General features: G+C 35.8%; 1 protein-coding gene across 2 annotated transcripts in view; it reads left to right on the forward strand.

Annotated features, from left to right (window-relative positions):
- LOC139970272 (ankyrin repeat and sterile alpha motif domain-containing protein 1B-like) overlaps nt 1-14,535 on the forward strand; it is a 123,651-nt gene that overhangs the window by 18,286 nt on the left and 90,830 nt on the right. For both annotated transcript variants that reach the window (XM_071975941.1, XM_071975942.1), the window contains exon 2: nt 14,396-14,476. In XM_071975941.1, coding sequence (XP_071832042.1) covers nt 14,396-14,476 — 81 coding nt within the window. The remainder of the gene's footprint in view (nt 1-14,395; nt 14,477-14,535) is intronic.

Genomic DNA, 14,535 nt, shown 5'->3' on the forward strand with positions numbered 1-14,535 from the left:
GTGAAAACCCTTAATGATGTATGCATTACCGGTATTAAGTTATTTGCTTTCCTCCATATTTGTTTTTTATCATGCTTATTTTGTCAATCAATTATAATCTTTTCCCATAGTTATTAAAACTCTGTCCAGAAGTGAAGTTTGTCGACTTTCAAAATGGCTTCGGCTGCTTCCTGTATCATTCTGCACAATGTATATATATATTACACTCAGTGCAGTATACAGTATAGTAGCCTAACATGTTAATATTTGGATAGCATACGTATACGTGTTATGTATGTCAGCCATCTTTCCCTATCGATACAGACAGTATATCGCCACAGTTTCGAGATCAGAGAGCTAACAGTCCTCTCTGAAAGGATTTTATTCCAGTTGATTAACAATTTTCATTTCACTTTCCTTTCATGCTGCTAATTTACAATGCTGTCTTCTTTGTAAAACAAAAAAGACTTCGGTAAGTCTAAGATTTTCTTTTCTTGTAATACTTTTTGTCTGTGCTTTTGTCTAGGAACATCTGTACATATAACAGATGTTTCAATGTTGATGGATGGGTCTGTACATATTAAATGCACCCACTATTTATAGGGCACTGGTTGCATTGATTCAGTACTGGTCTGGTCATCGTCCAGATCGTGGGCGTTCTCTGCACTTTTACCAACCACTTTCACCAGTGATGGTCCACATCCCGCATTGACTATTTTCTTTTCTGTCAAATAATATCATATCTATATTTAACATATATCTAGAATCATGCACTAACTTTGGTCAGATGACCAAGAAACAATAATCTTGTCAGTGACACACGTTTCTCATTTAAAACTTTTAGAAAGATCACACAAAGCATGATCAATTGATAAGTTGCTATTCCATTCTCCCATTAATTTGCTTTGAAATATTTTTATTTAAAAGATGCTGGGTATATAAGTAGCAGGGGAAACTTTTATTGTATGATTGTCTTTCATAGCACAAAAGATCACATAGACACACTGTAGTGTATTTGTAGACACAGTGAACTTCAAAAGGGAAACTTATATGTCAGCTTAGGATAGAAAGTCGCCTGCTAAGCAATTCTGCAATTCTTGCTTATCAGCAAAATGTGTATAGACAAAAGGCTGTATTTACTGAAATATGATTGGTCGAGTTTAAGATTTATATGTCTTTCTATGAAAACGAAAGTTTCATTCAATGTTGTACATGTCAGGATTTTGTTTTGTTTAGGGAAATTCATTTAATATCTAGGTTATAGTTGAAACCATTCTTAAAATGTTTTAACTGAGAAATATTATAAGTGATGATGATTGCAAAACATTAGTGCATGAGAAACAAATTTAGTAAAATTAAGCAGTTTGCTGTCCAAAAATCACTACTCTGCAACTTTGATATCATAGGTTGCCCGCTATTCATGAAAATCTAAAGAATATGAAATACGAAGTTTCATTTTCTACAGTAGTATGACATGCTCACATGGAAATATTGATAATGAAAGCTTGACTGACTGCAGGATACTGCAAACCCCTTAATATTCTACTTTTGACAATTTGCCTTTTAAGTGGTTGTTCCATTTGTGCTGTTTAAGCACTTAGTCAACTCATCAAGTTCCATTTGAAATAACCAAAAGATATGATAGTCTTTTGAAAATTAGATCTGGTTAGCTCACTTTTGCTTTGGCTTTAAGGAAAATGTGGTGTGGTTCATCCAAAATATATAGGAGTGGCTAGCTGCTGTCCGATTCTAGCAAATACTGTAGTAGATAGAGGAGTGGCTAGCAGCTGTCCGGTTCTAGCAAATAGTAGATAGAGGAGTGGCTCTAGAGCAGCTGCCCGGTTCTAGCAAATAGTAGATAGAGGAGTGGCTAGCAGCTCTCCGATTCTACCAAATAGTAGATAGAGGAGTGGCTAGCTGCTGTCTGGTTCTACCAAATAGTAGACAGAGGAGTGGCTAGCAGCTGTCCGATTCTAGCAAATAGTAGATAGAGGAGTGGCTAGCAGCTGTCCGGTTCTAGCAAATAGTAGATAGAGGAGTGGCTCTAGAGCAGCTGCCCGGTTCTAGCAAATAGTAGATAGAGGAGTGGCTAGCAGCTGTCCGATTCTACCAAATAGTAGATAGAGGAGTGGCTAGCTGCTGTCTGGTTCTACCAAATAGTAGAGAGAGGAGTGGCTAGCAGCTGTCCAATTCTAGCAAATAGTAGATAGAGGAGTGGCTAGCAGCTCTCCGATTCTACCAAATAGTAGATAGAGGAGTGGCTAGCAGCTCTTTGGTTCTAGTGAATAGTAGAGGAGTGGCTAGCAGCTGTCCGGTTCTAGCAAATAGTAGATAGAGGAGTGGCTAGCAGCTGTCCGGTTCTAGCAAATAGTTAGAGGAGTGGCTCTAGAGCAGCTGTCCGGTTCTAGCAAATAGTAGATAGAGGAGTGGCTAGCAGCTGCCCGGTTCTACCAAATAGTAGATAGAGGAGTGGCTAGCTGCTGTCTGGTTCTACCAAATAGTAGACAGAGGAGTGGCTAGCAGCTGTCCAATTCTAGCAAATAGTAGATAGAGGAGTGGCTAGCAGCTCTTTGGTTCTAGCGAATAGTAGAGGAGTGGCTAGCAGCTGTCCGGTTCTAGCAAACAGTAGATAGAGGAGTGGCTAGCAGCTGTCCAATTCTAGCAAATAGTACAGTAGATAGAGGAGTGCCTAGCAGCTGTCCGGTTCTACCAAATAGTAGATAGAGGAGTGGCTAGCAGCTCTTTGGTTCTAGCGAATAGTAGAGGAGTGGCTAGCAGCTGTCCGGTTCTAGCAAATAGTATATAGAGGAGTGGCTAGCAGCTGTCCAATTCTAGCAAATAGTAGATAGAGGAGTGGCTAGCAGCTGTCCGGTTCTACCAAATAGTAGATAGAGGAGTGGCTAGCAGCTGTCCAATTCTAGCAAATAGTAGATAGAGGAGTGGCTAGCAGCTGTCCAATTCTAGCAAATAGTAGATAGAGGAGTGGCTAGCAGCTCTCCGATTCTAGCAAATAGTAGATAGAGGAGTGGCTAGCAGCTCTCCGATTCTACCAAATAGTAGATAGAGGAGTGGCTAGCAGCTCTTTGGTTCTAGCGAATAGTAGAGGAGTGGCTAGCAGCTGTCCAGTTCTAGCAAATGGTAGATAGAGGAGTGGCTAGCAGCTGTCCAATTCTACCAAATAGTAGATAGAGGAGTGGCTAGCAGCTGTCCGGTTCTACCAAATAGTAGATAGAGGAGTGGCTAGCAGCTGTCCAATTCTAGCAAATAGTAGATAGAGGAGTGGCTAGCAGCTCTTTGGTTCTAGCGAATAGTACAGTAGAGGAGTGGCTAGCAGCTGTCCGGTTCTTGCACTCAGCACAGTTTGATATGAAATAATGATGAATGCATATTGCTATTCAGTTAAAAAATGTACAGAAGTTAACTCTTGAAAGTGAAATTAGTTAATAAGGCTGTTTAGCAAGGCTGTTGCTATAGAGCTTGTTACATCTATTCTGTGACTTTCTGTTGTCTTTTTCCATGTTCAAAATTCTATCTTAAAACAGGGAAAACCAAAGAACATATTTCTTAACATTAAGCCATGTATTGCTGTGGTCATGTAGTCTGTTATTAACTAAAATTCTCTCAACTAAAAATTGAACAACATATTCTACCTGTATACAACAGTATTAAACTTGCACAAATCAACTAACGTACATTCCTCTGTTGTTCTGAACTATATTGCATGAAGGAGGTGATGAATATTCATGACTTACCGCATTCTTTACTGACACCACTTTACACTTTATTTCTGTATATTCTGATGCACCTTTTTGCATAATTAATGTTGAATATGGTTGAAAAAAAATGATCATCATACTGACCAGATGTATTACTTGTCATGACCAATAGAACAAATATTCATGAGGTATGAATATACATGTATAATTGAGCTATGAATATCCATTTTATTTTGTTATTCATCCTTTTGTCCCACTGATCACCCAATTATTTATGTTACCATGTCCTGATTGTCAAGATGGGCAAGCTATCAATTATTCCCCAACTGATGTTAGGAAATGTTTAATTAGTCCTCTCTTCCTAATAAACATAAAAATAATACTGATAAAGCTAATAAAACCCTTCACTTTTGCAAAGCTTTAAATTTAAACTGGTTTGCTGAAAACATAATTTACACTGAGACTGTGTAATTTATCTGCACTACTCGGCCAATTCAACCATGTCACAATATACAATCTAGATCACTGCTCCTAAAGACTTTGATGATTAGTAACTAATTAATCCAGTGTTTAATGATAAGTTTGTGATTCAATACAAAATGTTAATTTTTAGTTAGTTTTCCTTTGTTTTCTAACTTCCCAATTCATATTGTACCTTTGATATCATAAATTATCTTGTTGCAAGTTAGTTGGACTTGGCATCACAAGTTATGTTTTCATGTGCTTCTAGATCCTATCTGGCGCTGTAGAACTTGTAAATGCTGATCATTTGAAGGCCAATATAGCTTTAAGGCTAAGCTGTCTCCTTCTTACTGTAGATATTACTTATTTACGACATTGAGCAAAACATTTCATGAGCTCTTAAGAATCTCAATGCGATTAGATGTATTGACATGTTTCACCTGCAAGATATAAGTACACCTACTGTACATGTAGCGTTACAAGCACAACCATGACGATATGTGAGAGCTGTTGTTATAGAGAGTAGTTCTATTAGCCTCTATGTCAAAATTCATTTTGTTGACCCAAGTCCATCCTTTAGATAAATTTATATCAATCATTTCAGTCTAAATCATATATTTTTTTACAAACTTTTTGAAAAATTTACAGAAAATAAAATCCACTGCATATTACCTCAGACTCACTAATTGCTGAAATCCTCACATAAATTTGTGATGAAAGCAAAACACTGTCAGCAATTTTCTGAGACTTACATGTGAAGTTATTATTACCAGAACCACTCCTTGGCCAGGTGAGTGAATTTTGAAAGGTTCTACGGTACTTTGTAAGCAGGGGGAGTGTAATTGTTGAAGTCAATATGCCTCCCTGGTTAATGTCCCATTATGCCTTGCACTACTGTAGGCAAAGAGCTCACTGATTGAGACCTCACTGACTCTATCATTGTAGGGCAATGCATATAACTGTACTGTCATATTCCCTATGAACCAAACATTGCTCAGATGGATATCACTCCCACAGGGCTAATAAATGGTGTCCAAGTCCAGTGCTACCCTAGCAATTAGTATGAATGCAGAGAGATTACCATTCTATTGTGTGGTTTATATCGTTAAAATGTCAGTTAATGACAGTTATTTCTTTAGAATGTAAAGTACAAAGAGACCTTTCTACTGCAGTGTTCTACAAAGAGGTGTAAAGGGATTTACTAACACAATAAACAGGACTGTATAAATTCCTTAAACACAGCATTTAGCATAGGGTGAGAACTTTACATCATACTGGGTTAAGTATGATCTGGTAAATTATACCCCTTAATGTCAGTACCAACGTCCACCAAAATTTACAGTTAACAGCTAAAAGTTGAGCACTAGAAGCTCTCAAAATAACTTAAAAGCAGAGTCCCTTATTGTCAAAATTATTCCCAGCCATTGAGGAGGAGGAGCAGTAAAATACCGGTGTACTGGGTAATTACTCTGGCAATGGCAGTAAAATGATTGTTAAAATGTTTTTATCTTTGGTGACCATTTTTGACTTTCTAGCATATATGTTAGGACAATATTAACGCCCGTAAAATCTCTGTATAGCAGTAGTTACAAGCAGTCCTCTACTTTGATAGTGTAGTCTATAGTTTAGAATTTACAAACAGCCTAGATAGTTGACATATAATACCAACAACTAGCTCCCTGCTGTAAAGCCATATGGCCCTTCAACCTCATTATGCCCTTGAACTACTTCCCTGGCTGTGGTTTGCCAAACCAAGTCAATGTTAACTTTATAAAATGCCTGGTACAGTAAATACCATGTTGTAGAAACTTCATTGGAAAATGCAACCTACAAGGTGAAGGTTGTATACTAAACCTTCATAAAATGTTGAATTAGTAGTGTACTACATGAGGATCTAATGCATTAGAGGAATGATATTGAATTGGCCAGACATAATGTACAAAACATGTAGTAAATGCTTATTCTTAAGAGACAAATGTCCTAAGCTGTTAGTTGAATAATCCCATCTAAGTGTTTGACCCTAACTCATTAAATTTGGAGATTTAAATATGTAACAATGTTACGGCTAAACCCCCTCCCTCTTTCTAGGAAATAGTTACAGCCAGGTTATATCTGTGATGTCATGATGACAAATATTCTTCAAACTGTACAAACAATATAGTGTTCTTGTCAATTTCTCCTTGAAACGTGGTAAATTGAATGTGTGCTTAAATTCTTAGCAGTGAATGTTAGAATGCTGTATTGAGAATGTCTTTAAACTTTTAACAACTGATTCATAGAAACATTATTTTCCTTCTACTGTATCAGGCATTTATGATATAGAAGTATTCCTAGTGGGTGATCTGTACACAACTGACTGTCAGGCATATGATAATCTTCCAGTTGTTGATCTGTACTCTACCATATCAGGCATTTCATCTAAACTTGTATTACCAACTTAAAATCTGTTGGTTGATCAAGCTTGAATGTCTATTATAAGTCATCTAAAGGCTAAATTGACCCTCATGAAGTATTCAAAGGCCTGTGAATAATTAGTACCAGCAGGATAAATGATCAGGTTGTACTATTTTTGAGTGCAAAAACCTGAAAACTGCTCTAATATCAAGATTCCAGATGATTTACAGGGTGGCCTGTCACTTTTCCCTGCATTCCTCATTATATGTTGTCAATGTTGCAGTTCGTTAAAGCATGAGTCTTTACATAATTTTAGTTTTGATATGTCATAGCTCGACCCCCCCCCCCCCCAAAAAAAAAAAAAAAAACAAAACAGAAAATTAAAATTTCAGTAATTAGCAATGTACCAAATACTCCAGTTTTCAAGCTTTTCACCTTGGGTAGAGTTTGATTAAAAGTTATTGATAACTCCCATCGCAAATTCTCAAGTTATGCAAATGATACATTTTACTTTCTCCCTGTCATGGGGTACCTTTACTGTATAGCTAATGTCTTGTTAACATGTTTGAGAATTACACAAGGGGTGCCAGCTGATACCAAAATGGCGGTCAACTTTCACTCTTTGTAACTGTGAGAATGCTCTCGTACTCAGGATTAGACTGTTCAAACCGTAATCATGATCTCCATTCAATGGGGAATGATCCTGACCAAGCACTGAAGGATGGTCAAGATTGTAGTTTGATTGTTTGGTGGAGGGTGGGTGGAGGGTGGAGGTGGGGGGTGGGGTGTGGAGGGTGGAGGGTGGAAGGTGGAGGAGGTGGGGTGTTACGTGTGACATGAGATCTCTGGTTCCTTAAAATTTACACAGACTGTTGTGAATGTTAAGTAAAATTGCTAGCCTACTATTAATCGATCCATAACCGTCATTGTTAATCTCTGTGCAGTATAATCAATGTCTGTGAAGCAAGTCTACCTGCTGGGAGTGGGCAGCCCCCTGAGTAGTTTTCTTAAAGTACTGTATCATACAGACTTAAATTGTAAAATGTTTGTTATTAATGTCACGGATGAAATTCCAATGTTCACATTTAATAGTCTGTAAGGAATGTATACCGTGGTTGAAGCTAGCCTATTACCCTGTCAAAGTATTGTATTAGTGACTTTATTTATAATGCTTCACATATCTGCAATTTTAAGTTATCATAATGTCTGCCTACAGTGTAGATATATGTGGCGTAAACTCTTATTTGGAAATATTTATCTTTTTTTAGAGTACACTATCACTATGTATGTAATACGCCTGGACTTTTGAGTTCTAAGTGTATTTTGAATGAAGGTTAATATTTTTGCCTGAATTACATTTGGTGCATTAACAGTCCACTATTACCGTGTACTTTGAATATGCAGTAGCTCAAGCTTCGCTATCCATATTTCACTTCAAATGAATTTAGGTTCAAGATAAGTTATGAAAATTTGCAATTCTGCATTTTAGAAGTGGTTTATAGACCACAGAAAGTATAAATGGGTATAATTAAGGCTATAATTAATTGATGAAATTTGTTAATCAGTCGTTATTTACAGGTGAATTTCCAGTTACTTCAAACTTGGTGACCAACTGGGGAGGTGTCTAAAAGTTGATCATTTGCAAGATCAGTAGGTTTTTTAAAAGCTATCGATAGTCTAACTTGCAAAATTTGCTATGAAGGTTACCAAAAACACGAAAGGAAATGAAAACAAGTACAAATTTATGACAAAAACGAAGGCTGCATTAATTAGCCCATTTGCAAACTTATGGTTTGGTAACTCTCAATGGAGTTCAACCACTCTCAACATAAACAAATAAGAAAGGAAAATAAAACTCTTTACCTTTAAAACAAATGCTTTGTTGTATACAGGTATATATAGTTCTTCTGTATTGTTTGTGTGTGGTGACACCTTGTCAGTGTACAGTGAGGTACAGTAGGACTGCATGCTGATCACTGGTCAAACCAGGTCATTATTGAGAAGTAGTGTTTACTTTAACAGATCAGTTGGTAGATGTTTGGATTAGTCACCAGTTGCAAACAATCACTGTCTGCTGCTATAATAGCATTAACTGGTATTTGTTAAACCTACAGTATTTTACTGTGTGGAAAAGCTGTTATAGACAAGTATTATGTTAAACCGTCTACAGTATTTTACTGTGCAATCTATAGCTACAATATTATACCCTCATATGACTGGTATTTGTTAAACCCACAGTATTTTACTGTGTTCAGTACGTAGTATAGCTGTTATAGACTTAGTATATTGTTAAACCTACAGTATTTTACTGTGCAATCTATAGCTATTATACCCTCACATGACTGGTATTTGTTAAACCTACAGTATTTTACTGTATGTGTAGTAAAGCTGTTATAGACTAGTATATTGTTCAATCTACAGTATTTTACTGTGTCATCTATAGCTGTTATATCCTAACTTGAACTGTTATTTGTTAAACCTACTGTATTTTACTGTGTACTCCATAGCTATTATATCCTAACATGTTACTTGTTAAAGCTACTGTATTTTACTGTGTAATTTATATCCTAACATGTTATTTGTTAAACCTACTGTATTTAACTGTGTCATTTATAGCTATTATATCCTCTAACAATAGCCAGCCCTATCCTTTCATGAACTCAGTGGGTATAATGTACTATAGCATACTGTGTGTAGAATCTGTTTGTTCTGAGACTGTGTATCTGACCTTTCTCTACCACTGCCCTGTGAGGAATGTAACTTTGGTTTTTGAAGTGATCATAACCACCCACCCCATGGAGGCCACTTTTACATAGATGTCAATGGTGTATGGCTTACTTAATGCCCAGCTGTCTTTACTGTACTACTGTAAGGTACAGTGGCAATGTTACAATCAGCTCTGGAATGCAAAGCTCTTGTCATTTACTACTACTACTAACACACATGTAGGTCATTACCTGTTTCACAAATGGTAAGGTCCATACAAACTGCAGGTTGCATTGGTTTACATATATCTCTTGGGTCTGGAATGTTTACATAGGGAGAATCCATCCATGTCAACCTCGTTAAGAACAGACCAGATGGTTGTATTGATCAGAGGCAAATTTTAAATTTATGTTCTGTTCCAAGGTAGGACTTGTGTGAATTCCAAAGAAAGAAAATGATAAGAAACTTGACCACCTTAAAGTAGAGAAGAAACTTGACCACCTTAAAGTGGATCAATGGATCAGTGGATCAGTAAAGTGGATCGGTGTAATACTAGTATGTCGATATCAGATTGGCCATATTTATATTAGATATTTAAGAAGAATGGCCACACATAGTCCAACAATTTGAAACAAGTTCTTTAGCACACTGTCTTCATGTAAAGTTTGTAACAGAATTCCTTCATTCAAAGGTCTGGCTTGATTTTCCTGCATTTTTGTAATGTTTGTATATATGTTTGTATTGTTTGTACATGTTTATATAATTGTTTATACATGTTTATAACTTTATACATGTTTATACATGTTTCTAATGTTTGTACATGTTTGTAATGTTTGTTATGTTTGTACATGTTTGTAATTAATGTTTGTACATGTTTATGTTTGTATATGTTTGTAATGTGTGTACATGTTTGTAATGTTTAGTACATGTTTGTGCATGGTCGTACTTGTTTGTAATGTTTGTCCATGTTTGTTATGTTTTTACATGTTTGTACATGTTTGTAATTAATGTTTGTACATGTTTATGTTTGTATATGTTTGTAATGTGTACATGTTTGTAATGTTTGTACATGTTTGTTATGTTTGTAGATGTTTGTAATGCCTTTACATGTTTGTACATGTTTGTTATGTTTGTACATGTATGTTTGTAAAGCTTGTACATGTTTTTAATGTTTGTACATGTTTGTTCATTTTTTAATACATGTGCTATCACAAGCAGATAAGATACTTTCATAAATTTCAGCAAGCCAAAGTCACTTTGTTACAAGAGTTTCTGTTAATTTACATTGACCTTCACTAGTTACAGACCGATTATTAAATTCTGGCTGCAACTGTGATACATAACCTAAAAAGTATGTTCCAAGTTATGGTCAGATAATGATTAGGGCCGATACTACTAAAGGTATGAAAAGGAAAAGACTCATAATGATGTTACCAATATTACCCGGGCTGAGACATGTCTATGTTCCATGGACCATTGCACAATATATCACGCCACATCCATCCCATATATCTTCCTATCTATATTCTCCTCAAATTAATGGCTTGGCAATCAATTGTTTTTCCTTTGTTATTTATTAAGAGACTTGCATTCAGGCACATTCAGAGTTAGTCACTTCTATGGATTGGTTGTTAACAGTGGAAATAACAGAATCACAGCATGAGCAATGTGGAAGTTGAGAGTAGAGGTTTGACCCCAAAGGTCAAAAGTCAGATAATATTGTTCTAATATATATGACTGTGTGTTGTTTGGGATATCAGCAATGTTGAATGATAGATGATAAAAGTACAGTAATGTTGCCAATTACAGTCATTTCAGAGCAGTAAGATATTCAAATCTACTGACATTACTTAGTTTTGTGTTAAAACTAAAAGTATTGCACAATCAGCTGTTTTGTCATATTGAATGCAATGTGTGTGTGCATGTGGGACGGGAAGGGGGAGGGGAGATGGAGGGGGGTGGAGGGACATTGTGCCAGAGAGATAAAACTTTTATCTCTATATTTTATATTTTTATCAACAATTTGGTATTATTCAATATGGCAGAGAGAACTGCAAGCTATGAAAACCACAATTTGAGTTTAGTAGAAAACACCTGACTTTTACCTTCACGTTTACGTATATGATTAGAGAAGATCTCTAGAACTCAGCTTTAGTTGTACTGGGAATTCACATTCTCTAGAATATATGTGCTCATTTTAACAATTTTGAGCCATATTTTGCATAAAAATGTATAATATGTCTTTGGTCACAAAGTCATCTAAATTCCCTGCTGGTCCTTACATGGACAAATGATTAGTTAAAAACTTTTTAGTGAATGCACTCTTCTGCATTAAATACCTCAACAGTTCGTGATAATTTTGTAGCATTGATCTACAATTTTTTAAACTGCTATGTTCAGTGTTCACTCCTCGTAGAGTTTCTGTTCGATTCTAGCGATTTTTGCCTTCAGACATTTTCCTAATTACGTAAATAAGCACACGCCAAAAAAAGTAGATTGGAACTTTCTAAAGTTTGGAATTTGACTAGTTTAGTCTCATGTTCCTTTCTTGGCCATCAAATATTAAATATAAGAGATGGAATTAAGTTTGGCAATTGTTTTTAATTAATTTATGTTACAGGTAGTTTGTTAATTGAAACTATCAAGTTTTGAGAGATCTGTTTGTGGCTATTAATTCCATACTGTGCCAGTGTGTACATTTATGTACAGTACACACTTTCTCACACAACCTAATTGTCCCCCCCACACACACACAATATATTAGTTGATGTAGTAAGTGGTGATACTTGATGTGTAATTCAATTTTTACATTTTTAGGATGTAAGTTGTTTATACAGTCATTAATCTGCAATGCTACAACAAATCACTTTCATTTAACAGAAGTCAAGCACATGGTGTATACTTCCTCTATAAACCATTAAGATTTACGGTTTTAATTTACCATGAATGTTATTGAAATGGTTCTGAGTGGACTGAGGGCAATATTGACCAATGGTCTAGATACTAATGGACTGCACCTCTGGCATGCAAGGCATGAGAAATGATAATAAACAAAACAAATGGAAAGAATTTACCCTGAGTTAGACTATACTGCAGTATAGTATGTACAGTACTTCAATACAGAGCTGTACTGTATGTAATAATGCTGCATAGGTAATAATACTGTTGTACATTAATTGGTATAGTAATGCAGTGTGCAGTGATCTGTATGTGACATGTTATGAAATACCAGAGAGTATCTGACCTCAAACGATGTGTGTTAAAGCATTGATTTGTTGTAACATTTGTAATACGTCCAGTAGTTTGTTGGTCACATCACAATGATCACTGCAGATCCTAGTACACTGTAGCTTGACCCACCCACAGGGAATTAGTTGGGGCAATTTTAAGCTTCAAATTATAACATAATTTAGAGTTCTAGAGAGACATTTTGAGTGATCTAGCATAATTTGCTGGGAGAACAGAATCCATAAACTGTAATGTAGCGTGTATAAGAATACAAATGAACAGGCTGCAAGCCCCCCCCCCCCCCCTCCTCCCAATACTGCAGTTGTTTCTAATCCAAGGAAAAGGTAAAGTCTATGCTCTGGGATAAAGTTTTCAATATTTATTGCATACATGTACAGGAATATTGTCAAACTGAACTTTGTCATAAATAACTTTACCCTAACACAGCTACAGTATAGGAGACCTAGTCTTTTGATTTACTTATGATATGTCAATACCTAGGCTGATTGACAACCAGGTTGTATAGGCTGCTTAACTGCAGTCATTACATACCGTATTGATCTTATTCAGATTCTGTCCATTTAGCTAGCTGTCTTTTTCATTGACAGTTAGCAATGACTGTACATTGATTTAGGAATGAATGAAGCAAATGATTGGCTCAAATCTGGGGTAGGAAGTTATTAACTGTATCTTTAGCTTAGACTGGAGTATGAAAGGTACCAAGATTACTTGTATGCAATCAATGATTTGTACATACTGAACAGTTTACTGTACAAAACATTGTACTGTACAAAACATTGCAATCAGAGGATTGCACGTACAGAACATTGTACTGTACAAAACATTGTACTGTACAAAACATTGTACTGTACAAAACATTGTACTGGACAGCATTGTACTGTACTGTACAATAATGTACTGTACAATACATTGTACTGTACAAAACATTGTTTTGTACATTGTAACAACATTGCACTGTCCTGTACTGCATAACGTTGTACTGTACAAAACATTGTACTGTACAAAACATTGTACTGTACAAAACATTGTTCTGTACATTGTACTGTACAACATTGCACTGTACTGTTACAACATTGTACTGTACAAAACATGGCATGTATTAAGTTGGAGACATAGTTCTAAAAAAAGAGTCATTTGTAGAGTGGAAATATAGACAGCAAAAAGACAATAGACTCAGTAATTGTGTCGGTAGGAATTCATGTAATTAATTTCTTGATGAACATTTATTGAATTGTGGTTGGCAATGTTTTGCTCATTGACGGTATTACTGTACATGCCATGCAGATGTCATGATTATTCATTTATGGGATAGTAATAATGTGTCTGTTACATTAGAAAAGGACCTGGTAAATTTAGCAAGCTGTCAATGTATACATACTTCCATGTTATCCAAACTTCCTGATTGTAGAGACTCAAAGTAAAGCTATAAATATGATCCAAGTTATTAATAGAACTGTCTGTACATTCCAGCTCGTCAGTGCATCTATCAAAATTATCTTTGCATAATTGGGTAATTTCTGGTTTGTAGATCACTAATTCCATTGGTACATTTTGTACATTTTACATCTTTTGTGTATCATTATTATGTGTCCTATTTATAAATTTTGTAATTTATACTGTAATAAAGAAATTGAAAAAAAATTGAAAAATTGAAATTGAAATTGAAAATTGGTATTCAATGAGTCATCATCAAAATGGGCAAACAGTCTCATATTTCAAGAACTGCTTATAATTGTTAATAGATGACCAAGTGCTGTAAAAATATAACTTTCTACTATGACCTGCAGTACAGACCTACATAGCATACTGTAAGAAAAGAACTACAGTGCATCTAGTTGTCGACAAATCTATTTATTTACTAACCAGATTTCTTTCTTGTCTTCCTGTAGCTTTCGGAGAAGTGTCAGCCCTAACTGTCAAGATGGGTCTGGATACACACCTCTACACCATGCTGTATTGAATGGACATCGGTAGGTATATTGTAAGGAATGTTGGGCCTGGGAGATCGGGTAGGTGGGGGCAGTGAGTC

Source organism: Apostichopus japonicus, chromosome 7 (assembly GCF_037975245.1).
Source record: "Apostichopus japonicus isolate 1M-3 chromosome 7, ASM3797524v1, whole genome shotgun sequence".
NCBI classification, from domain to species: Eukaryota; Metazoa; Echinodermata; class Holothuroidea; order Aspidochirotida; family Stichopodidae; genus Apostichopus; species Apostichopus japonicus.